The following is a 21,511-nucleotide window of genomic DNA, read 5'->3' on the forward strand; positions in this document are numbered from 1 at the left end:
AACTAGCAGTCTGGCACACTCCATTGTGTTCAAGCCTACTTTTATAAATCAATTATAATGTATAAAGAATATTCACTTTGGGGGTATAAAAAATCTAATTGCAATATTTCTGACCGGTATTGCGACTGCCAATCATTCTGTAAAACAATGACTTTTTAATCCTTGTGATAAATTTTGCTATCTTGATTTGTTATCTTGCTTTTCTGAGCATTTGTTGGATATCATCAGTGCTTAAAGAACACTGACCACCTGCATGATCCATTACAAAGACAGCGCAATTCATTAGATTTAATGCAGTGCCGTTTATAAAACACTGAATTAAAATAACTGCAGTTTTCAAATCACTGAAAGTCACTGCTAGTGCTTTGTGTCCGTGTCAAGATATCACGATTTGATATTTTTGCCATATCACCTAACCCACATCACATCAGCTCACCCTGAACATTATTTTACATTGGCTCAACGCTACACTATGCAAGTTTTGGGGATTTGGAGACCTCTCTGGCGAAAACATGTAATTGCATGTAATGCGTGGAAGAACATTTTGTAACAGTGGACTCCTTCCCCAAGCAGATGAATATTATGACAGAGAGAATTCCAAGAAAACTCAGTCTAAACTCAATGAAAGTTGCATTTAACAAAAATTTCTGTGGATTATCCACCATCGTCGTCATATCTTCATCAGTGTAATGTTGATTTTAGGATCATTTGAGACCTAAACATCAAGTCCGCTTATCTTACCGTGGATCCTCATCTCCAGGTAGCCACGGACTCTGCTGACCAGGTCAGGAGGGGGTCTCTCTGTGCTGCCCTCAGCAGCCCCGGTCTCGTGCGCTCGCACCTCCAGGAGCAGCATCTCGTTGAGCATGACCTGCCTCAGTTTCGGGGAGAACTCCGTCACCAGCTCTAGACAAGCCGTGAACAGCTGCCGCCCATGTACAAAGTCCTGCAAATCCACAAACCATCAGTCTGAAAATATACTTAAGTGTTGTATACAATCAAATCAACAAACCCCCAGAAAAGTCTTTAAATAGAGGCCTTTAGCAGATTCCAGCTTTTGATACACATTTAATTGGGCATGTACACAGACCTTGATGTTAACACAGTGAAGACCCTTCGCCATAAGAATGTACACAAGGTCCCGTGTGAGGTTGTCCTTAATGGCGAGTATGACGTTTATGTAGTCTGATGGAACTTCCCACTAGAGGTAAAACAAATGGGAAAAAAAGAGCAGTTCAGTTAAGGTGTGGCAGGGAAAAGCCAGTCTCTGGATAAAAGTGTCAAAAAACGCAGGATTGTTCTGCAAATCTTATGGATAGTTTAGTCACTTCCATCATAAATCTGCTTCTGCCTACTTGAAAGTATCTAAATAGACCTCTCTTACAAAATATTGTTTATTTTGGCAGAACTGTGGTGAAGTTTCAAGTCAATCACATTAGAAGGGCAAAAGCAGTCACACTGTATCTGAACGCTGCTACACCTGAACCAAAATGCCATAGCATAATCATACGAGTCATTGTGCTGAATAATCAGCCGCTTCTTACTGTCAATGCATTACTTCATTTGATTTATGTCCCACAAATAGGTAAAAGGTGTTATTAAAATAGGTCAATAGGTAAGAATTTAACCGTTGTGTGGTGTTGATGTTACTCGGTGGTCTGGTGACCCACCACATTATTGTTTTTTAAATAAATACAGCCATAACAATTTATGTAAAAATGCCAGATGTTTAAAATGTCACAAGTGGCCAGCGTAGGGTTCTCCTTTAGCAGCTGTAGCCAGTCAGCAGCCTGTCCATGTGTAGTACAAATGTGAAGACACTGAAAATGGGTTATTTTACACATACTTCACAGAAAATGAGCAACGGCCAAGGAATCAACAATAATAAATTGCCCAAGTTAGTTTGGTAAACATTTAAAATGAGTCTCACAGCCTCCAACACCACACAAGGGTTAAATGTCATTCGGGATTAATAAAGAAAGTAATGCTATTAAATGTTGTGTCGTTTGGCTATGACAAAGTACTAGAAACATAATGTGGCTCCCTTTTTATATATAAGCAAACAAATATTTGGCAAATAAATAGAAACTGCAGTAAAATCAGCAGAAATGTCATGTCAAATGGCAGGTCATATTTAAGTGTGTTCTCTGTAGAGTATGGGTTAACGAACAACAGTCGCAGACGACACGACTGTGGTGGGCCTCATCAGCAACAACGATGAGGAACTACAGGAGCGAGGTGAGCTGCCTGGCCTTGTGGCGTAGACGCCACAATCTACACCTGAACATTGCGAAGATGAAGGTGATCGTTGTGGACTTCAGGAGAACATGCACCCAGCATGCTCCTCTGACCATCAACGGTGCTGCTGTGGAGAGGGTGAACAGCACCAAGTTCCTGGGCGTGCACATCACAGAGGACCTCTCCTGGGCCAACACCACAGCATCACTGGCCAGAAGGGCTCATCAGCGCCTCTACTTCCTCCGCAAACTGAGAAGAGCCAGAGCCCCCCAGTCATGTGCACCTTCTACAGAGGTACCATCGAGAGCATCCTGACCAGCTGCACTGTGCCCTGCCGCAAGACACTCCAGCGCATCGTGAGAGCTGCTGAGGAGATCGTTGGCAGCTCCCTCCCCCCAAGAGATATTCGGCTCCCGTCTCACCCGGAAAGCCATAAATTCACATTTTTCCTGTTTACCGTCCATTTAATGTTATCGCTAAACCATGGGGGTCTGAGAGTAACACAATTTCAATACACTATGTCCTGTACATATTGTAGTATTGACATAGCTGACTTTACTTGACCAGAGTCATCAGAAAGACAGACAGACAGACAGACAGACAGACAACCATAAATATGAATGACGACTGCATCCTTACATTCAATTGACAACTTATAACTTAAAAGAATATTTCTGGACAATAGCAAAGGAACAGATTTATTATAGATGGCATTTAGGCAGTAAATTATGACCCTACCTTGCTGTTGACCCTCCAGAATGACCTCTCGGCCATACCGTGGAGCTCGATGAGGATCTGTCTGATCTGCCGAGCATCTAGCGAAAGGATGAGCTGCTGCTCCAGTTGACCGATATTTACACTGGCAGAGGCTATTAGACAGAGAAAACAAACAAACAAACAAACAAACAAACAAACAAACAAACTTCAACCCACGGTGCAAATTTAACAGTTCATCAGACCACAAACTTCTCAAAGGTCCAGCATTAAAGCTGCATTAATAACGAGCATAATCAGGTCCTGTCCATCAGTTTTAGGTTCAAGTAACCGCATCCTTTGCACTCTTACAAAGACTGATCTTCAAGAGTTCTTTAATAAGTGGTTCTATACAGAACTGTGAACACAAAGAACCCTTTGCATGATTTAAGGTTTTGTTGCATCATGAAGGGGTTCTTCAGATTGATGGGCAACGTACTTTATTTGATTCTATATACTTCTGCTGTTATGATCAAGCTTGTAACAATAGAAGAACCCCTTTTAATGCTAAGTCTTCTCAAAAAGGTTCTAGATAGAATAATCTACAGCACATTCTCCATCAGTCTGAAGAACCCCTTCATGATAAAAATAACTAAATCAAAGGGTTCTTTTGAGTGTTCATGTTGCTATTCAGAACAATTTTCTTTGCTAAAGAACCCTTGAAGAACCATCTTTTTAAGTGTGTAGAACTTGCCTGGGATGTCATAGAAAGAGGGCAATGGCTTGGCGCTGAGGTTGACCGTTGCTGATCTTTTCCTCATCTGGTCTAACAAGGTCTTCTTCTCCTCGTCTGTCAGCAGCTCCATGAAGAGCTTATGGGACGACACCATGTAGGCCAGAGGAACTTCTTCCAGCCTCTCACACAAGTTCCTGTACGCAAACATTCAAATTACACCGTTTACATCAGTGCAGTGTAATACAACAAACTTCAAACGCTGAGATCTTTCTGAAGATCTAAAGAGTTTTTACGAAGCAGTTTCTCAGTAGGGATGCACCAAAAGGAAATGTCAGTGCTGATAACGATAACTCCTCATTTCGGCTGATACAGACACCAATAACTGTACTTTTAGTAGAACCTGAGAGGGAGTGTGTTATCATGACCCATCACCCAAATAGTACCTGCTCTGTGAGGGTCCATGGGGGTCCTGACCACTGAAGAACAGGGTAACAGAGTATCAGAGAAACAGATGGACTACAGTCTGTAACTGTAGAACTACAGAGTGCAGCTATAGAGTAAGTGGAGCTGATAAAGTGGAGAATGAGCGTAGAAATAAGGTCACAATGTTATGCCTGATCAGTGTATAATATACTGTTAAGTCCGTCTACAGAACTTTACCGAGTCAGAATTGTTTACAGTGGTGGTGATGGGACCCAGACATCTGAAAATTAGAACATGAAACGGTCGCTTTACAGCAACTTTGAGAGGTTTTGGCATTATACATTTTTGGAGGGGTACAAGCAAGACACTGTGTGGCAAGTTTCTTCCCAAAGAAAACATACCATTTCAGATTTTCCACTATTTTCCCCCCCATCATAAACATTCCATATAAACGCTCAGAAGACTCATAGGTTCACTAGTTTTGAATTGTAAATGAAATGCCTATATTTGAGTTGTAGTCATGGCGATACCTGGTTCCCATCACCACCACTGTAAAGTAAGAGCTGGTACGTTTCTCTGCAGTGAGTTTCTCTGCAGTGAGACATTTCACATCAAACCACCACATGATAAAGACATTGTTTATATCTCTATTCTTTAATAATGCAGAAATTTTGAACAATGGGTGGAATTCCCCTTCAAGTTGAAATGATCCAGTTTACGGAGAAACCCCACTCTGCGAAACCGGCACCAGATTAGGGGAATCTGGATTAATAATAAAGTCAGAAAAAAGACGTCCAGAAGCATGCATTAAATGTACCAATCCATCTGACCAGTTCTATAAACAAGTGCTTTGTAAAGACATTAACATCTTATTTACCTTAGTAGCAAGGCATTACATAAAAAATTTAAAATAAGAGTACTCACTTAAGGAAAAGAGCCATTTTCCTTCTGGATGTCTCTGATGTATGCTCCTTATCTAAAGACTTTGTACACACCTACAGGAAGGCAACAGAAACGTTATGAAGAAAATAGTTTGTCAACAAATAACCCTAAAACGTTTGTCAGTAAGCGAGGCGTTCTCTTGTTTACATAATGGAAAATGTACAGTGTATACCTCCAGCAGGAAGCTGATGGTGTGTTTGCTGGGTTTGAGCAGAAGCTGCTGGAAGCGAACGCTGAGCACCTGACCCTCCAGAGCATCGTGCACTGCATTGGACAGGCACAGCTTGTGGCAGACCTCCTCCAGAGCCCTGTCCCTGTTACAGACAGACACAATGCTGCAACAAAACTTCCAGGTTACCCCAGATGTAGGCGATGAGGTGTCCAAATGTTTCTGCAACTTAAAACTGGAGCCATGAGGGAAACATTGCTAACAAACACTAGAAGCCAATATGCACCCAAATCTTTTCCGCTGAAAACGTCCGCAAAACATCGCTAAGGATGTAGCAGGACTCCCTGTGAGCTATAAACATGAGAAAAACTTCACCGTGTAGCTGAAAACTGTTGAAGACACTTCATAGCCACGTTCACATAAGCCTTGTTGCTCAAATCCGATCTCTCTGACTCGAGGGTTCTCACTCGTTTAGGTCAGTGACTCATATCGGTCATTAATGTGATGACCTGCCCTGAAATGACCCTCATGAGCTCCTCCTGCTCAGTGACGTCACGTGACTGAATCACTGCATCATCAGCACAAACTAACGAGCAGAACGAGCTTCTCTGAGAAGATCATTAACTCTAATCAGCTCTCAGCTTCATTATTAGAGCCAGACGGAGGAGAAAAAGGTGAGATGAGCTGCTTTTCCACCGTTTACAGGCTTTAACGTCTGGTCGGTGCTGTTCCCATGGTAACGCTGAATGATGGCGCACGTGCGGTAGAAAAAAAGCACATGGTCACCGTGGTCACACGGCCACAAATTGGATACGTATCCGATCTAGAACCACATATGAAAGCGGCTCATGTTGGATTTTGTGTCCACACAGCCCTGAAAACACCAGATCAGAGTCACATTAGGGCAGAAAGTCAGATTTGTGCACTTCAGCCTGGAAACGTGAACGCAGCCTAATAATACAGATGAATTTTAACTCCACTCTGTGCACACACGTCATGCAGGCATATGGGCGTTTGTGTTCCTACTTATAAAACTTTTTTTTTTTTTAGAAAATTTGATGTTATTTTTTTAAAAAAGAAATCTGTGGTGTCCGTTGTGATGTGGACTACAGTCTAAAGTGGTTTTCCAGCAACACCATGATGTTTTCTTCGCTTTCATAGCACAGTCAGTCATACTGGCCACATATCAATGTGAAGACCTCACAGTTTGAGTGGGTGTTGAAGTTTGGGGGATGTATTTACCGAGACTATTTGCGCAACTATTGGCATCTCGTATTTGTATGTTGCGCTTCAGCCTTGTAGCTCCACGCTAAACTAAAGAAGCAAAACCTGGACACCAAACACATGTTGACCTGCTGGATCTCACCCTTGCTGAACTCTATGCAACAGCTCCAGCTGAACGGAGTGTCTGAAATTGTTCGGCAGGCTGTGCGCGACGTTGTCTTTGATGAAGGCATCGATCAAACCCTGTAGCCATAAAAACAGAGGTACATTTAACACACCAAGTTGAGATGGTCGCCAATTAAAACGGCTAAAATAAATAAATAAATAAATGCAAGCAGTAATTCGGTCAAAAAACTAATTTTAACCATTTTCCTTTAGTCCAATATAATCAAAATCAGTCGATCAAAAGCACAAAATATATTCAGGCTGAATGCTACTGTTCTACTAGCACCGCCTCACTGCTCCAGTGCAAAACTACCTTTAAGATAAAAGAAAATTCATGATTCTTATCTTAAAAACAGCTGGGGCGGAGTGCGAAACGCTAATAAAAACAGAAAGCGGTGATCAGTAAATTCTGTCTGACTTGTACTAAACTGAAAACAGTACAAAAACTCAGTATCTGATATTTCCCTTGTTAAACTTTTGGTAAATATATAGCAAATAAATAAATAAATAAATAATAGAAAAAGTTGGAAGCATGTTCTCCATGTGTGATTCCCCACCTTTCCTTTCAACAGCACTTACTAAACATCTGGGGACTGAAGACTGAAAGCAGAAATATTCACCAGTTCTTCGGTCATCAGTCTTCGCTGAGCAGTCATACTAGTATTTTGCACTTCATAATGCAACACGTTTCAATAGGGGACAGTTCTGGACTGCAGGAAGGTCAGTCTAGCACTCCTACTCCAACTACACAGCCGTGCTGCTCCAACACGGAGAATCTAACTTTAGTTACATTACAGCAGCGAGCTGGAAATCAGCTTTACTCTCTGCCAGACACCGTTCTACTTCATTTTCACTATTACTGTCAATAATATATTATATTATATTATATTAATTATTATATACACTAATATATTATTTTCATTCATTTTCCATGTGTTTATATTTTATTATTCATATTCTTATTATTTTAATTATGATTATTTTATTACTATTTCAGTCATTTTACTTTCCTTTTTGATATTAACACTAAGAAGTTCATAAGAATGTTCTTAAATGCAATTCTCAAAAAAGTTGCTTTTTATCATACTGTACCATAAATGATGCAAAATACATTCTGAATTTGTTTTAACTGTTATTTCCATTGTCAGGTTAATCTATTCAGAGTAGCAAAATATGGGAAAAACATTAAACCAAGTGTTTAATAAAATTTTAGCAAACAAGAACTAGAGGTGATGGAGGAAGAAACAGCCAACAGGAGCAAATCCTCCTTGGGAAAACGCAATAACTGGAGTGACTGTTATAAGCGACGTGGATGGACAGAAATAGATAAACTATTCAATTTAGATGCGCACCTCTTCAAATCCCACAGCCTAAGACGGTGTGAGTCTGTCGTAAGGGTAAGAAAACATTTATGAACATAACATTAAGAATACCAGAATTTAGAATTATTCTTAAGAAAATAGTTAAGAAAATAAAAGAAGCCTTAAGCGGTTATTTGAATACTTTCCGTAACTTAAAATATGAAGTTAAGAAAAAAAAACCCACATAGAGGGTTTTCTTTCTAAAGACATGTTCATGAATTAAGCTTAAGTGACTTTTATTAGTCCCACAACCTTCGCATTTAACCCATCCATGCAGTGAACACACACACACACTAGGGGGCAGTGAGCACTCTTGCCGGGAGCAGTGGGCAGCCCTATCCACAGCGCCCAGGGAGCAGGTGGGGGTTAGGCGTCTTACTGAAGGGTACATTAGTCACGTACTGTCGGCTCAGGGGATCGAACTGGCGACTTTCCAGTTGCAAAGCTGGTTCCCCAACCTCCAGCCCACAGCTGCCCAGTGTGTGCTCACTGCCGCCTGGTGTGTGTTCACTAGTGTGTATGTGGTATTTCACAGCACGTATGGGTTAGACTGCAGAGGTGGAACTGCCTCATATTTCAACATGGTGAGTAAAATTCAGTTTTCCCCATGTTATGATCCCTTTAAATTCCAATGTGGAAGTAGGATGAGCCGAGTGCACCCTGATCCACACTCATCATTCGGTTTAAAAGATCAATGACCGCCCTTCTCGATACTCCACCTCCAAGAAACACTAACCTGGTAGTTCTGAGTCTTGATTAAATTGTTGATGAGGCCGTAGGGGGTGAGCTGACTGTCGCTGGGGTCCGATGACCCGGTCAAGGCCCTGCATGCACTCCAGTAGCCAGCCAGCCGCTTCTCATCCAGATGACAGTGTAACGGGTCCGGGCTCAACTGCAAAAACACATTTAGTTCAGTTTACTGGACAACAAAACGCACATTTTAGCTTGCTTGTCAAAGAAAACACCAGGTCCAAGATAAATTTCCATTGCGGTTATTGATGATTTTACAACTTACAATTTAGATTACCACTCAGCATATAACATGCACTATATTGCCAAAGGTACTCGCTCATCTGTCTTCACACACACGTGAACATGAGTGAGACCCCTTTCTTAATCCATAGGGTTTAATATGATGTCACCCTTTGCAGCTATAACAGCTTCAACTCTTCTGGGAAGGCTTTCCACAAGGGTTAGGAGTGATTATGGGAATTTTTGACCGTTCTTCCAGAAGCACATTTGTGAGGTCAGACACTGATGTTGGACGAGAAGGCCTGGCTCACAGTCTCCGCTCCAATTCATCCCAAAGGTGTTCTATCAGGTTGAGGTCAGGACTCTGTGCAGGCCAGTCAAGTTCTTCCACACCAAACTGGCTCATACATGTCTTTGTGGACCTGCTTTGTGCACTGGTGTGCAGTCATGTTGGAACAGGAAGGGGCCGTCCCCAAACTGTTCCCACAAAGTTGGGCGCATGAAATTGTCCAAAATCTCTTGGAGCTGAAGCCTTAAGAGCTCCTTTCACTGGAACTATGGGGCCGAGCCCAACTCCTGAAAAACAACCCCACACCATGATCCCCCCTCCACCAAACTTTACACTCGGCACAATGCAGTCAGACAAGTACCGTCTCCTGGCAACCGCCAAACCCAGACTCGTCCATCGGATTCCCAGACGGAGAAGTGCGATTGGTCAATCCAGAGAACACGTCGCCACTGCTCCAGAGTCCAGTGACGGCGCTTTACACCACTGCATTCCACGCTTTGCATTGCGCTTGGTGATGTAAGGCTTGGACGCAGCTGCTTGGCCATGGAAACCCATTCCATGAAGCTCTCTACGCTGTTCTTGAGCTGATCTGAAGGCCACATGAAGTTTGGAGGTCTGTAGTGATTGACTCTACAGAAAGTTGGTGACCTCTGCTCACTATGCCCCTCAGCATCCGCTGACCGCTCTGTCATTTTACGTGGCCGACCACTTCATAGCCGAGTTGCTGTCGTTCCCAATCGCTTCCACTTTGTTATAATCCCACTGACAGTGGACTGTGGAATATTTAGTAGTGAGGATATTTCACGACTGGACTTGCTGCACAGGTGGCGTCCGATCACGGTACCACGCTGGAATTCACTGAGCTCCTGAGAGCGACCCATTCTTTCACTAATGTCTGTAGAAGCAGTCTGCAGGCCTAGGGGCTCGGCTTTATACACCTGTGGCCATGGAAGTGGCTGGAACACCTGAATTCAATGTTTTGGATAAGTGACTGAATACTTTTGGCAATATAGTCTATTTTGCGTACACAGTTAAGATACACATTAAAAAGGTACTTTATCTTGTAACCATGTCTTTATCTTACTAAAACTAACAGGACTATTCACACCCCTGGCCTCCACAGGTCGTCTAATTATCTTCACGTATTCCTGAATACTGAAGAGACCTCTTACAAAGCCTCATATTAAATCTAACTGAAGTAAGATCAGCAAAACCGCGTCATGGAAAAGTTTTCTGAGGCCCTATTCTATGTCCCGTTTTTGGCCTTCCATATCTTAAGTTCCACAATCAGCCAGTTAAGTTCTCGAAACTGGCTTTTACTACATGATCTGAGTGATGGAAACCCAGAAGCAATCAAAAGGTATGTATACATGGTTTCAGAAAGTGCTATGATTTAATTGCATATAATGAATCAAACGAAGCTTCAAAATAAGTGTAATAATCTCATATACACCGATGAACTAAAACACTTAATCTGTAAGTAAATAATGCCGTTCATCTCATAACAATGGGCAGGCGACTGAACGACTTTAACAAGGGGCTTATTGTTACAGCAAGACGACCGGGCTGGAGTATCTCCGAAACGGCAATAACTGTGGGCTGCACAGTTGAACTAGACAGAGTGCCCATGCTGGCCCTTGTCCACTGTCAAAAGGCACCTAAAATGGGCAAGCAGAACCTCAGAGCAGTGAAAGAAGGTCACCTGGTTCTATTTTGTTTTACATGATGTGGATGGCGCAGCATGTTTTCCGTTTACCTGGACAAGTGATGGCACCAGGGAAGAAGACAGGCCAGAGGAGAGAGTGTAATGTTCTGGTCAAAGCTCTGCTGGAAACCCTGGGTCTGACAATCATGTGGAATTCAGTTCAACACAAGCCACCTACCAAAACACTGCTGCAGATGGCAGTGGCCTCTTTCAGGAAAATGACCTTCAATGCACACACTGTTCAGGAACGGTTTAAGGAACATGATAAACTGTTTAAATTGTTGTCCTGGCATCCAAATTCTCCAGATCTCAACCCAATCAATAAGTCTGATCCTCAACAACTCCACCTCGCAACTTACGGAAATGAAATGATCTGCTGCTAATGTCTTGGTGCCAGATGCCACAGAGCACCTTCAGAGACCATGCTTCGGTGGCATTGCGAGGACCAACCTGTTTACCGGCCATAATGTTTTGGCTCATCGATGTATATATATATGCATATCTTACACTGTCGCTTTTTTCCAGTTACCTTTGTTAGCAGTTCCCTTGTTTTGCAGAAGTGCTCTTGGGCCTTCTCATAAGCTGAAGGGTCTGAACAGCCTTGCTGAAAGTAAATTCCTCCTAAATCATAATGCACCTGTAAGACAGAGAGAGTCATCGTGATTTGCTTTATCAATGTCAAAACAAGTACTGTTGATCGACCGTTTGCAAAATGATTGACACTTCTCAGCCATTCAAAAGAATCTCTAAACATTTCCTTCTCTGTTAAAGAAAAGGTCTGAAAAAAACTCCTCAGAACAAACCAGCAGTGACAACATTGGTGGCAGTAAATTAGTTGGAATTATTAGAGCTGGTGAAAAAATGCTGGTGAGGAGTCACAAAAATGGGCAAAGCCCCCCAGCACTGGGCAATGGAGCAGTGGAACTGTGTTCTTTGTAGTGATACAGCTCCATCCAAAACCTTTGGGATGAGTTGGAGTAGTCCAGAACTGACCATCCAACATCAGTACCTGGTGTCACTAATGCTCAATCACACTCTCACAGCAATGTTCTGACATCTGGTGTAAAGCCTTCCGGAAGAGTAGAGGCTTTTACTGCAGCACAAACTCACTATCAACACCCTTCATATCAGAAACGCTGGAGTCTACAAACTTTTGGACGTGCCATTTGCTCCGTCTCTCTCAGGTCAAACATTATGAGTAGGTGATTTCCCACCTGACAGTGCAGCTCGTCAGCACTAATCCTCAGCCCGGCTGTGGAGGACTCCGTCTCCCCGTTGGCTGTACTGGGACCAGCTGCCAGCAGGTCCAAAGTGTGCAGCGTGTGGATGTAAAAATCCTTCTTAATGTTCAGAGCTCCCTCGAGCACCATTATGGAATCCGAGGCCTGCTCCTTCAGCTGAGGAACAGGGAAGAGTTCACACAGATGTTCAGTGGCAAAAGCTGAGGACAAAGCATTTTGGCCTACAACACCTTAATCAGGCACAAGCAGACACTATAAACACCAAGTATAGTTGCGAGAAACTTAACTGTCAAACTGTGCTTAGACAGCTGCGATCAGATGCTGACAAGCAAAAAACACGTCTGTGTCTACGTCTGTCTACGTCCGTCTACCATTTCAGCAATCAAGTTAGGCAGAAATTTTGAAAAATGTGCGGAATTCCCCTTTACACATTTGCAAAAAGTACTCAGACAAGGTTTGTGTATATAGCTGTCTGTCCATCTGTCCGTCTACATGTCTATTTATCCATATATCTTTCTACATGTGTTTCTATAAGTCTGTCTGTCTATATATCTGTCTGTCTATGTGTCTGTCTATCCATCTGTCTATCTATTAATCCATATATCTGTCTTTGTATGTCTGTCTATCTATGTCTGTCAATCAATCTGTCAAATTGTCAGTCAGTGTATGTATTTATCCATATATTTGTGTTTCTATGTCTGTCTGCCTACATATCTGTCCGTCTACATGTCTGTCTGTGTCTATTTTAATTCATCTGTCTACACATCTTTGTATATGTCTGTCTACATGTCTGTCTGTCTATGCCTATCTAACTATCTATATGTCAATCTGTCAATTTGTCAGTCTGTCTGTCTATATGTCTGTCTGTCAATCTATCTATATCAATTTGTCAGTCTGTCTGTAAATCTGTCTATTCATGTCAATTTGTAAGTCTGTCTGTCTATGCCAATCTGTGTCAATGTCAGTCTGTCTATCTATATGCCAATCTGTCTATCCATGCCATTGTCAGTCTAGGTCTATATGTCTCAATTTGTAAATCTGTCTGTCTATGTCTATATGTCTGTCTATCTATGTCAATCTGTCAGTCTGTCTATGTCTATACGTCTGTCAATTTGTGAGTCTGTTTGTCTGTCTGTCTATCTATATGCCAATCTGTCTATCCATGTCAATTTGTCAGTCTATGCCTATATGTCTGTCAATTTGTAAGTCTGTCTGTCTATATCTGTCTATCCATGTCAATTTGTCAGTCTGTCTATACATGTCAATTTATCAGTCTGTTTATCTAAGTCTATATGTCTGTCTATGTCTGTCAATTTTTAAGTCTGTCTGTCTATGTCTGTCTATGTCTATGTCTGTCAATTTGTAAGTCTGTCTGTGTCTATGTCTATCTATGTCAATCTGTCAGTCTGTTTATCCATGTCAATCTGTCAGTCTGTCTGTTTATCCATGTCAATTTGTCAGTCTGCCTATACGTCTGTCAATGTCTATACAGCTGTCAATTTGTCAGTCTGCCTGTCTATGTCTATATGTCTGTCAATCTGTCAGTCTATGTCTATCTGTCTATCCATGTCAATTTGTCAGTCTGTCTATCTATGTCTATATGTCTGTCAATTTGTAAATCTATCTGTCCATGTATATATGTCTGTATCTATGTCACCATCAGTCTGTCTATCTGTCAATTTGTCAGTCTGTCCGTCTGTCCATGTCTGTCTATGTCAATCTGTCAATTTGTCAGTATCTATGTCTATATGTCTGTCTATGTCTGTCAATTTGTAAGTCTGTCTGTCTGTCTATATGTCAATCTGTCTATGTCCATTAGTCAATCAGTCTATGTCAATGTCTATCTATGTCAATTTGTCAGTCTGTCTATGTCTATATGTCTGTCTATGTCTACATCCGTTTAACATTTCAGCAATCAAATTAGGCAGAAACTTTGAAAAATGTGTGGAATTCCCCTTTACATATTTGCAAAAAAGTACTCAGACAAGGTATGTGTTTGGTGTCTTACCACAGTCAATATGTTATCAGTCAGTTCCTTCTCCTGCTGAACCAGATTTATCCTGAAGAAAACAACACAACAAAGTTAAACTGGGAGTGGACCTAAACATCTGGATCAGTTTTAAACAGATAAAACTCAGCTCTATTGAGTTTTACGCACATGTTGAGCTGGTGGGGTCCAGGCTTGGTCTGTTTCTCAGGAAAGCTGCTCAGCACTATAGTACGGATGGCCCTTTGAACAGGACAAGAAACATGGTTAGTTACAAAAACACCTAAAGGTAAATGACAAATTTACATCATAGCTTAATATTTGTCTACTCCCAGAATATAGTGAGTGGTACTGTATAGTGAACAAAACCAAACAGCACTATTCTCGTCTTAATCTTAATTTAACATGGTATTACATTTGTAATTTGCATTTTTTTTAAATTACATTTAATTTTCATACTTTCATGGACTTTTGTCCTTATAAAAAAAATCAGTAGACCCCTGTGACCAGCAGACCAGAGCAATACAATAAATTAAGTTATAAATTTTTTTTTTTCCACAAAATCTTTGCTCAGACAAGCTCAGAGATAATCTAGAAAAAAGGAAAAGTCAGACAGACATTACTGGGTGATAAAAGGTTAAACCACAATATAAAAACAGAAAAATTCAGGGATAACACAAAAAATCTAACGACTTATTTGCACTGTAGTGCAGCAGGATTGACAAGAAAACGTTAATGAATTTAGTCTCTTCTCCAGGCTGCCATACTCACCAGCGGTTATAGATCAGAACAGCCATGGCAGTGGTGGGAGGAAGGGTGGACAGATCCAAGTCTACATGTTTCACTCCAGGAGGGACTTTACTGACACACAGCAGCTCGTTCAGTAACATGTTCAGCACTGGAATGGTCAAACTAAGGGCCCAATCAGACAGACAGTACATGTTAACAAAAACTGTGTGACCAGGCAGCTTGGCCTTACGCTTACGGTCAGCAGACTTTCGCTTTCCAAAGCTAAAACAATCATTTAATCTAAAGCAGGACTGGGCTCTGCATTCTTATATTTGGTGGTAACTAGTTATTATTAGACATTAAGGGTCCATAGCATGGAAAATCAAAAACATTTTTTCCCCCTGACTTATGAAACAGCACGGGCAGGAAGACATCAAGGCTACAATGAACCGGCGTCCTGAAATGACCCTCATGAGCTCCTCCTACTCTGTAACGTCACGTGACTGAATCACTGCATCATCGGCACAAACTAACGAGCAGAACGAGCTTCGCCAAGAAGATCATTAACTCTGATCAGCTCTCAGATTCATTATTAGAGCCAGATGGAGAAAAAGGTGAGATGAGCTGCTTTTCCACTGTTTACAGGCTTTAACGTATGTTCGGTGCTGTTGCCATGGTAACAAGCTGAATGACGGTCACGTGCAGAGGGAAAAAAAACGCATGAATTCCGATCCAAGCGTCACATTAAGGTCACATGGCCATGAATCGGATACGTATCCGATCTAGGTTTACCTATGAAAGCAGCTCAGGTCGGATTAGAAGAAATCAGATCCGAGTCCCATTTAAAAAAAAAAAAAAAAAAAAAAAAAAAAATCACAAATTGCTAGTGTGAACAGCCAGTGTGAACAGCAAAAACCACACCAAATCTTGCACGGAATTTTCAATTCCAATTTCACACGTGATACTGAAAACCATTCTTGGTTCTAATCATCCACTCATCAAAACAATTTAGTTCCACAAGGTTCAGTTTTAGGGCCTCTGCTTTTCTCTTTGTGCATGTTACCTCTAGTTAATGTCATCAGGAAACATGATAGCACTTTTTAAAGCTATGCTGCTGACACACAATCAGACATTTCCATTTTATCGGAAACTCACCATTCTGTTGACGGGTTTACTAGCTGTGTGAGATACTTCTCAGTGGACGTCATACAATTTTCTTCAACTGAATCAAGAAAACACACTTATAGCAAATGTAAAATACAAAAGCTGAGTGTGATCTTGGACTATGAGCTCAGTTTTATCCTGCACGTTAACTCAGCCACTAGCTGAGTTAAGTAGCTTTTTATCATTTGAGAAACGTCACTAAAGTTCAGCCTTTTCTCTCTCAGAGCGACGCAGAGAAACTTGTTCATGCAGCTGTTACAGCAGAGTTGATCACTGTAATGATCTTCTTACTGGACTTACTAAGAAAACAAGACATCCTTCACAACTCGTACAAAATGCAAGTTGGAAATTCAAGTTGCTACTAGTTTTTAAAGCTCTAAATGACCTTAAAGCTCTGCTTAGACCACAGAACGTCCAGAAGTTCCAGCATGAGATCTTAGATCTGCAGACACTGAACTTCTGCAAACACCTTCAGTAAAACACAGAAAACAAGGAGAGACCCTTTCAGTTATTCTGCTTCTAAACTGTGGAGCTCAGTTCACTTTTTATTACACAGTCAAGCCCAGAGCTCACTTTTTAGAAGCATCTATCCTTTTAATTCAATCTGTGTTTATGCGTCTTGTGTGATTTTAATTTAATATTCATAATTTTATCATCAGCTGTCTATAAAGCCCTTTGAGCTGCCACTGGTCTGAAAAGTGCTCTATAAATAAAGATATTAGAATTATTAACACAGTCTTTGGTACTGCCTGCACCCACCCTTTCTCCAGCACATCCAGGTCCCATCTGAGGTGTGCAGCCACCTTGAGAGCGAGCAGCTTCAGCGTGCGGTTCCTCCGGTTATCCACAGGTGGCTGAACAAGGTTCTGCTCATTCACAGAAGGCTTGGAGGCTTGTTCCAGGAACTGGATGACCAGCTGCACTGGAGAAGGATCTGTTTGGCAGCAGAGTAAAACATGCTCTTATAAGTGACTGACCACTGTAATACTGACATATTTAAGCAGAGCAAATCCCTAAAGCCAAATAAAGTGTACAAAGTGCAGCAGGACTGCTTAGAAGATCCATATAAATCCTGAGTTCTGTTGGTGAAGATGCTGTGGAGGTAGTTCTCCCCCTCAGGTTCACACTCTGAGGTGAAGATCTTTGGTAGGCAGGATACTGTGTGACATTCTGACCTCCATCACATGACCGAGGTGGACACAGTAGCCAGAGTAGTCCCCCTATAAAACTTCAGTGTTTTCAGGATCTCTCTCAAAAACGAAGGTTCTGTGAGGGTTCTTTAGTACACAACCATGAACACTCAAAGAACCCTTTGCATGATTAAACGGTTCTTTGCATCATGAAATGGTTCTTCAGATTGATGGAGAATGTCAGATGGTTCTATATATAAAAGAAAAAAGATTCTGTTATTGTTCTGATGTTGAGCTTGAACCAGAGAAGAATCCTTTTGGCGCTGTACAGAATCCTTTTAAAATGGTTCTATAAAGAACCATATACATCGTTCTCAATCAATGTGAAGAAACATTTCGTGATGCAAAAAAATCCTTTAAAACGCAAAGGGTTCTCTGAGTTTTCATGGTTCTATTTAGAATCATTTTCTTTACTAAAGAACCCTTGAAGAACCATCTTTTTTAAGTGCGTATAGGATCTGAGGTTTGTATGGCTCTACTCGTCGTTGGTTTAGAATAAAACACTAAAGGTTCCATCGTAGAACGTGTGAGCAGCAGTAAAGTAAGCCCAGTTGGCACGATTAATGGAAGCTTTCCTAAGAAAAAACCTGCAAGGGTTCTTAAGACAAACACTAAGAAGTTCATAAGAAATGTTCTTAAATGCACTTCTCAAATATTCCCTTAGGGTAATCTTAACTATTTCCTTAAAACTCAAAAACCTTGATTGCTTTGCTATGTATGTAGGGGCATTCGTGGGCTGGCGGTTAGGGATCCAGCCTCGTGACCAGAAGGTCGCCGGGTTGATCCCCAGTGCCGACAGCACATGACTGAGGAGTCCTTGAGCAAGACACCTAACCCCCAACTGCTCCCCGGGCACTGCGGATCGGGCTGCCCACTGCTCCGGGCAAGTGTGCTCACTGCCCCCTAGTGTGTGTGTGCTCACTAGTGTGTATGTGGTGTTTCACTTCACGGATGGGTTAAATGCGGAGGTGGAATTTCCCCGTTGTGGGACTAATAATCACTTAATCTAATCTTAATCTATGTAGGCTCTGGCACATCGTACAGCTTACGACGCGAGATACAGCCGACTAAAAGTGACCTGGGTGGGATTTCTGCAGATGCTGCTCCAGTAAGGAGGGGTCCAGGAGAAACTCGAACCAGGACGTCTGTGGGGGTGTGCTGGGCCGGCTGCCGGTCACAGCCTCTCGGTCCGCGGCTTCAGCGCTCATCTTTACCTGGGGGTGAAAGATGCAAAGCCTTCATGAACCAGAAAAGCATCTAAATATTAAAGAGCCCAGCCATGCAGAGAAATCTTACTTTAAAGGGGAACTCCACCAAAACTTTCTGCATGACTAAATGGTTGAGATGAATGGTTTGGTGGGAAATCCTCCGGTCTGGAGCACCTTACTGAGTTAGAACCGTTCACAGCGGCGGTGATGGGAACCAGACGCTATTAATGTTTTACATGGAATGGTTTTGAATATGCTGCGATAATATGATGTCAGATGTAAGATTTTGTGCTACCATGCATTTTTAAATCATTTTCTGGAGGAGGGGCACATGCAGACCACTGTTTCACCGTCATATATATGGCTTTTAAAAGCTCTGAAGACTCATGTAGGTTCTCTGATGGTTCTGGACAGCAAATAAAACGTCTATATCTGTGTTGTAGTCATGGCGACCCCTGGTTCCTATCACCACCACCGTAAAGCAACTTGAACCATTTCACACCAAACCGACTCTCTGAACGTATTAATATGCTCATCATCATTATGAAGTCAGAACTGTTCACAGTGGTGGTGATGGGAACCAGACATCTGGAGAGTTTAACCCTTTAAAATCTCAGGCTCATTACATACTACGCCTAATTATTCGGTGCAAACTGGCTGAGCCATTCTTAGGTTACAGAAGTGTGTGGCAAAACTTTGGACCTGCTGGTGGGTCGAGGCCATTTAAGGGGTTAATGAACCATGAATTCGCTGCCTGATGCCTGAGACATGGTTTAATGATAGTTTTATAAGCTTCTGGGCTAAAATGTGTTTTGTGCCCAAAAACACATTTTTCCCAGATTTACCACAATTTTTCCATCATCAATATTCCATATTAAAGCTCAGGAGATTTGTGTAGGTTCTCTGCTGGTTCTGGATAGTAAATCTTCTTTTGACTGCTCCCTTTAGGGGTCGCCACAGCGGATCCACTGCCTCCTCTACTTTCACACCAACCATCTCCATGTCCACCTTCACTACATCCATAAACCTTCTCTGAGGTCTACCTCTTCTCCTTCTGCCCAGCAGCTCCATCTCCAACTTTCTTTGACCAATATATCCACTATTCCTCCTCAACACATGTCCAAACCATCTCAACCTGGCCTCTCTGGCTTTTTCTCCAAACTGCTCCACCTTCACCGTCCCTCTGATCTGCTCATTTCTAATCTTGTCCATCCTTGTCACTCCCAACGAAGATCTCAGCATCTTCATCTCCGCCACCTCCAGCTCAGCCTCCTGTCTTTTAGACAGAGCCACAGTCTCCAAACCATACATCATAGCAGGACGCACTACTGTCTTGTAAACCTTCCCTTTCACTCTTGCTGCTATCCTTCTGTCACACATCAGCCCTGACACCCGTCTCCACCCACTCCATCCTGCCTGCACCCTCTTCTTCACCTCTTTTCTACACTGTCCATTGCTCTGGATGGTTGACCTAAGATATTTGAAGTCATCCACCTTTACGACCTCTACTCCTTACATCTTCACCTTTCCACCTGCCTCCCTCTCATTCACACACGTATTCCGTCTTGTCTCTACTGACCTTCATTCCTCTCCTCTCCAGTGCAAACCTCCACCTCTCCAGATTCTCTTCCACCTGCTCTCTACTCTCACCACAGATTACAATGTCATCTGCAAACATCATGGTCCATGGAGCCTCCTGCCTGACCTCAACTGTCAATCTGTCCATCACCATTGCAAACAAGATTGGGCTCAAAGCTGATCCCTGATGTAACCCCACCTTCACCTTGGAACCATTTTTCACTCCAACTGCACACCTCACCACTGTCTCACTATCCTCATACATGTCCTGCACCACCCTAACATACTTTTCAGCTACACCTGACTTCCTCATACAGTACCACCGTTCCTCTCTTGGCACCCTATCATCTGCCTTCTCTAGATCCACAAAGACACAATGCAGCTCCTTCTGACCTTCTCTGTACTTCTCTACCAACACTCGCAACGCAAAAATTGCATCTGTGGTGCTGTTTCTGGGCATGAAACCAAAGTTCTGGATAGTAAATAAGTGTCTGTATCTGTGTTTATAGTCATGGTGACGCCTGGTTCCCATCACCACCACTAAAGACACCTGGACCATTTCACACCAAACCCCTCAGAATGACCGCTTACAGCTCAACCTCTGAATTATGAAACCACCAGTTTAACCACCGTGCAGACTAACCAGACTCCAATGGGCAGCTGCAGCATTTAAGGTGGAACGGAGAATTACAGCTTAGAGGAAGCCAATTTCAGCCTCGTTTGTGCGTCTAGCGGTTGAAAATTACGTTAAATGAAGTGAAAGGGGGACTTTGGTGTGAAAAGCCCCGGTTAGACACCTGGAAACCTGTGGGGCAGATAATGTTAGTCAGTCGCAGCCCTCACTAAACAAGAGCGGCTAACCAGACCCCCGACTCACCGGAGTAAACACCCAGCAGCGGCGTCAATAAACCACGAAATAAACAGAATATCGACATTAAAGACGGACACTGAGGACCCGCTCACTCACAGCACCTTCCTTTCTCTGACTGAACTCACTGCGGGCTTCAAAACAAACGCAGACCTGCCGTACCGCCACCTAGTGGCCTGGAGATGTGTGTGTAATTATTATGACCACCTCATTGTTCCCTTACTGTATAGGGTCACTGTAGTTGTACAGTTACAGACTGTAGTCCATCTGTTTCTCTCATCAATTCTTTAATTATAAAAAAAAAGAGACAACAAGCGAACAATATACACTCACTGACCACTTTATTAGGTACACCTTGCTAGTAAAAGGCTGGACCCCCTTTTGCCTTCAGAACTGCTTTAATTCTTCGTGGCAGACTTTCAACAAGGTGTTGGAAACGTTCCTCAGAGATTCTGGTTGGTTATTTGAGTTCCTGCTGCCTTTCTATCATCTGGAACCAGTCTGCCCGTTCTCCTCTGACCTCTCACATCAACAAGGTTCGTCCACACAACTGACCGCTCACTGGATATTTCCTCTTTTTCGGACCGTTCTCTGTGAACCCTAGAGATGGTTGAGCGTGAAAATCCCAG

At 42.4% G+C, this 21,511-nt stretch overlaps 1 protein-coding gene across 1 annotated transcript in view; it reads right to left on the reverse strand.

Moving 5' to 3' along the window:
• Positions 1-21,016, reverse strand: part of ints8 (integrator complex subunit 8) — a 32,258-nt gene extending 11,242 nt beyond the window's left edge. Inside the window, exons 1-16 of the mRNA XM_017682221.2 lie at positions 20,892-21,016; positions 18,307-18,442; positions 16,798-16,972; positions 14,917-15,057; positions 14,317-14,388; positions 14,167-14,218; positions 12,132-12,314; positions 11,447-11,554; positions 8,688-8,843; positions 6,568-6,668; positions 5,205-5,346; positions 5,015-5,085; positions 3,686-3,861; positions 2,977-3,107; positions 1,091-1,201; positions 742-946 (exon numbers count right to left, since the gene is read on the reverse strand). Coding sequence (XP_017537710.1) covers positions 742-946; positions 1,091-1,201; positions 2,977-3,107; positions 3,686-3,861; positions 5,015-5,085; positions 5,205-5,346; positions 6,568-6,668; positions 8,688-8,843; positions 11,447-11,554; positions 12,132-12,314; positions 14,167-14,218; positions 14,317-14,388; positions 14,917-15,057; positions 16,798-16,972; positions 18,307-18,436 — 1,954 coding nt within the window. The 5' untranslated portion in view covers positions 18,437-18,442; positions 20,892-21,016. The remainder of the gene's footprint in view (positions 1-741; positions 947-1,090; positions 1,202-2,976; positions 3,108-3,685; positions 3,862-5,014; positions 5,086-5,204; positions 5,347-6,567; positions 6,669-8,687; positions 8,844-11,446; positions 11,555-12,131; positions 12,315-14,166; positions 14,219-14,316; positions 14,389-14,916; positions 15,058-16,797; positions 16,973-18,306; positions 18,443-20,891) is intronic.
• Between the last annotated feature and the right edge of the window lie 495 nt (positions 21,017-21,511).

Source organism: Pygocentrus nattereri, chromosome 1, assembly GCF_015220715.1.
Source record: "Pygocentrus nattereri isolate fPygNat1 chromosome 1, fPygNat1.pri, whole genome shotgun sequence".
In the NCBI taxonomy this organism is placed as follows: domain Eukaryota; kingdom Metazoa; phylum Chordata; class Actinopteri; order Characiformes; family Serrasalmidae; genus Pygocentrus; species Pygocentrus nattereri.